This window comes from Penaeus monodon, chromosome 42 (assembly GCF_015228065.2).
Source record: "Penaeus monodon isolate SGIC_2016 chromosome 42, NSTDA_Pmon_1, whole genome shotgun sequence".
Lineage (NCBI taxonomy): Eukaryota > Metazoa > Arthropoda > Malacostraca > Decapoda > Penaeidae > Penaeus > Penaeus monodon.
The window spans coordinates 4099038-4104037 of NC_051427.1; the positions used below are offsets into that span (position 1 = coordinate 4099038).

Sequence of the window (5000 nt, forward strand, 5' to 3'; positions counted from 1 at the left end):
TTGAAATGTATGTCGTGTGATTTTTCCCTCGACAGATCCAACATCAATATCAAAGCACAATCATATGAAACTGTAAAAGTGTTCATAGTAGATATATTATTAATGACTAAATCAACTTGTGTTATATATTTTTTCGCATATATCATATGTGCGCGCGCGCGCGCGCGTGTGTGTTTTGTGTGTGTGTGTGTGTGTGTGTGTGTGTGTGTGTGTGTGTGTGTGTGTGTGTGTGTGTGTGTGTGTGTGTGTGTGTGTGAGAGAGAGAGAGAGAGAAAGAGAGAGAGATAGAGAAAGAGAGAGAGAGAGAGATTGAGAGAGAGAGAGAGAGAGAGAGAGAGAGAGAGAGAGAGAGAGAGAGAGAGAGAGAGAGAGAGAGAGAGAGAGAGAGAAAGAGAGAGAGAGAAAGAGAGAGAGAGAGAAGAGAGAGAGAGAGAAGAGAGAGCAAGAGAGAGAGAGAGGGTGAGGAAAAAGAGGAAAATTAGAACCAAGGAGTATATAGCAGTAATAGTAGTAGTGATGATGATGATGATGATAACAGTAATAATAACAACAAAAATGATAATAGTAATAATAATAATAATAATAATAATAATAATAATAATGATAATAATAATAACAACAATATTGATATAATAACAATGATAACGATAACAAGTGAAAAACAATAACAACAATACTAGTAATTTTAATAATAACCAAAATACTAGTAACTGTAATAATGATGATAATAATGATAATGATGACGACAACAAAGACGACGATAACGATGACGATGATGATGACGAGGATGACAATGCTGCTGCTGATGAGGATAACAATAATGATAATGATAACGAGAATAATAATAATTATAATAGCAGTAGTTGTGATAATACTGCGAATGATAATAATAATGAAACAAAACATCACCATCATCGTCATCATTATCATCATCGTCATCATTATCATCATCATCATCATCATCATCATCATCATCATCATCATCATCATCATCATCCTCATCATCATCATCCTTATCATCATCATCATTATCTTCATCACCATCACATTCATCATCACCATCACCATCATCATCATTATCCTCATAATCAGAATATACGAAAATATTAACAAATATTCACAGTTCTCACCTGACACGAATCCTTTCCCCGATCACCAGCACAGATCATACCATCCAGAATTCCACCGCTATAGCGAGCATTGCATTCCCCGTTCGTCAGGGTTGATACCGTCACTTCATAGAGCTGTGGCAGATAACCTCCTCCTGAAACAAACAGTATGGTGGAATATATTGTATCTTAGTGTGTGTGTGTTTGGGGTTTAGTTATTAGGTTAGGTTAGGTAAGGTTAGGTTAGGTTAGGTTAGGTTAGGTTAGATTTGGCTAGGTTAGGTTAGGTTAAGTTAGGTTAGGTTAGGTTATGTTAGCTTAGGTTAGCTTAGGTAAGGCTAGGAAAGGTTAAATTAGGCTAGGTTAGGTTCGGTTAGGTTAGGATAGGTTATGTTAGGTTAGGTTAAGTTAGGCTAGGTTAGGTTAGGTTAGGCTAGGTTTTGTTATGTTATGTTATGTTAAGTTAAGTTAGTTTAGGTTAGGTTAGGTTCGGATAGGTTAGGCTAGGTGTGTATGCTTATATCTAAGTTCTATTTATTTTTTACTTTTATTTATTTATTTATTTATTTAAATTTATTAATTATGAAAATTGAACATGTAGAAAAACAATCAGGAAAAAAAATCGCTGGTCGGCGTATGTTAAGCGTGACGTCCATTTTGTGATCGAATGTTTCAACACGTTTGAAGATAAAAAAAAAAAAAAAGTTGCTGGATTTGCATAATGATAGTTTCGAATTTGAAGTCTCGATCACATATGATAAATGCTCCAGAAAAATTCAAGAATAATTTGAAGTAAGATCATAGCATCACGACATTATGACGCATTACATACTTGTGCTAACACAACTTCATTTGAAATAAATCTTGAAAACTTTAAGCTGAAAGACAAAAACACTGTATTTATTAAGATCTGGTTTGTTCCCTTAATGGTTATATATAGTTATGATTTTATAATGACTATATATATAGATATGTTTTAATGATTCCATATAGATATAATGGTTTAATAACTCTATATTAAAATATAATGAGTTGATAATTACAAACAATTTTCTCGAAGATAACCAAATGTTATAAACTCCCAGTAAAAAAAGAAAAAAAAAATCTTATACATTCTCTCCAAAGAACCCCCGCCTACCCCGCACTACCCCTCACCCCCCCATACACACCCACACACACACAAAAACACACGAATCCCACAACGCACACGAGCCAACACTGCCCATCCACCGCGCGGTGAACTTACTCTCAGATTGAGCGCCCCAGCCCGTCACTATAGCGCTGACGTCAGCATAGGACTCGCCAGCTGAAGGAAGGCAGACGGGCGCCACAGTGTTATCGGAGGGCCACGTGATCCTCGAAGAAAGCTTCAGGAGAGCAATGTCGTTCGCCAAGGTATTCCTGTTGTACTGAGGGTGGATCACGATCTGCAAGAAAGGGTTTTCTATAGGTTCTCTTTTGGATGGCTGCTTGTCTGTGCATTTGTCTTTTCTAGCGAATTGCCTTTCAATCGATCTGTCTGCCTATCTATCTGTCGATATGTCTGGCCTATCTATCTGTCTTTCTGTCGATTGTCCTATTATCTGTCTTCTGTCATTGTCTGCCTATCTCTTCTGTCTTTTGTCTTTCTGTCGATCTGTCTGCCTATCTATCTGTCGATTTGTCTGCCTATCTATCTGTCTTTCTGTCGATTTGTCTGTCAATCTATCTGTCGATTTGTCTTTCTATCTATCTTTATTTACCTTCAATCTATCTAATTGTCTATCTATCTGTCTATCTATCTGTGTATGTATCAGTATATCTATCTGAGTATGTATCTGTCAATCTATCTGTCTATCTATCTGTTTATTTGTCTATCTATATATATTTATATCTAACTATCTATCTACCTATCTATCTATCTATCTACATATATACCTATTTGTCTATCTGTCTGCCTCTTTATCAATATCTACATAAATATCTATCTTCCTCTTTCTATCTGTCAATTAGTCAGTCGATCAATCACTATATAAATCTATCTATCTATCCATCTATCCACCTATCTATCTAAAAATCCATTTGTCAGTCTATTGAAATATCACTTAATCAGCCAAACACCAGTCTATCTGAGCATGATTATTTTTTTTTATCAATTATTTATTTACTTATCCATTTATTTATTATTATCTTTTACACCTGGTTTCGTGTACCTTCTATTTCAGGTCATAAACATTAATTTATTTATTTATTAATCTATTTATTTTGAATCTGGTTTTCATGTATCTTTTATTTCAGGTCATAAGCCACGCACCTGGGAAATCCTTATCGAATAGGCATTAGCATCTGAACTGATTGAGTAGTCGTGGTCACCAAGAAGGACTGCGTCGTTAGTATCCATGCTGCGATTGGTGGAGATTGGAGGTGTTGGTGATTAGAGACAAAAAAAACAAACAAACAAAACAAATGAAGGAGAAAAAGATGGGGAGAGGCAGAAGGCGATAGAGAGAATGTGATTGGTAGATGTATGTATGTTGAAGAGATAATGCTGTGGGGTGTAAATTGAAAAATAAACACATACATATGTGTGTGTGTGTGTGTGTGTGTCTGTGTGTGTGTGTGTGTGTGTCTCTGTGTGTGTGTGTGTGTGCGTGCGTGCGTGTGTGTATGTGTGTGTGTGTTTCTCTCTTCCTTAACCTCTCCATTCTATTTATTTTCATTTTCTCTTTCTCCCTCTTTTTACCTCACCTCTACATTCTATTTATTTTCATTTTCTCTCTCTCCCTCCTCCTTTAACCTCTACTTCCCGTTTCACTTCGCGTTCCCTCTCTTTGCCTCCGATCTGGCGAAACCTTCTCCCTACTCACACCTCCGCACAGTGCGCCGCCGTCAGGACCCACTCGTCGGCGATCACAGCTCCTCCGCAGATCAAATTCCTCCTGGCGATGAGACCGGCCATCCAAGGGTACTCGTTGATCTCGGTCTCGGTTCCCCCAACGATCCGCGATTTTCGGTTCACTTGGCCGCACGCTGTCGGGAAGGGTCGGCCGCTCATAACGGGTGGGAAGGTGCGCTAAGCCGGGTGGGTGGGGGTGGGGTGGGGGTGGGGGGGTTCTTCAGCTTGTGTGTGTGTTAGGTGTGGGTTTGGTGATCAACTGATCATCAAACCCACACCTAACACACACACTGTTTCTTTGCTCCTTTTATACTGTCTGTGTACACACATATACATGCACAAACACACACACACACACACACACACACACAATTACACGCACACACTCACACACACACACACACACACACACTCACATACACACACACTCACATGCGTTTATATATCTATATACATATTCAAGCATGTGCAAACACATGTTGCAGGTCTGTGAGGTGTAATCTTTTTTTTTTTTACTTTCTTCATAAGAAAAATCTATTTCTATTTCTCTATCTGTATGTCTATCTACATATCTACCTGCCTATCTATCTATCTATCTGTCTATCTGTCTATCTATCTATCTATCTATCTATCTATCTATCTATCTATCTATCAATGTACCTATCTATCTATTTATTTATCTATCTATATATACTTACAGCAATCGCCGGGTGCAGAGGTCGGAGATGGCGCAGGAACCGAAACCGCTAAACAAAAAAAAAAAAAGTAAAAAAAAAAACGATAAACAAGAAAACAAAGCAGGCAATAACCCATGCATAAGTGATCATTCTTGCAAAATAACCCCTTCAATGATATTAACTGAAACAGACCGAACACTGATCTCTGGCAGAACAGATCTTTTACCGGAGGCTGTAACGGCACAGCAAAACCCTCTCGAGGCTTTTCTCCTGTTGCTCTTGAAGAACACTTGAAGCGCTGAACTTTGTCCCGAGATGCTAAGTTCATCGCCGGTGCCA

General features: G+C 38.0%; 1 protein-coding gene across 1 annotated transcript in view; it reads right to left on the reverse strand.

Moving 5' to 3' along the window:
- Positions 1-5000, reverse strand: part of LOC119598925 (ovochymase-2-like) — a 20299-nt gene that overhangs the window by 2281 nt on the left and 13018 nt on the right. The window contains exons 10-15 of the mRNA XM_037948635.1: positions 4888-5000; positions 4683-4730; positions 3956-4118; positions 3403-3490; positions 2356-2536; positions 1131-1264 (exon numbers count right to left, since the gene is read on the reverse strand). The exon at positions 4888-5000 is cut by the window's right edge and continues 6 nt beyond it. Coding sequence (XP_037804563.1) covers positions 1131-1264; positions 2356-2536; positions 3403-3490; positions 3956-4118; positions 4683-4730; positions 4888-5000 — 727 coding nt within the window. The remainder of the gene's footprint in view (positions 1-1130; positions 1265-2355; positions 2537-3402; positions 3491-3955; positions 4119-4682; positions 4731-4887) is intronic.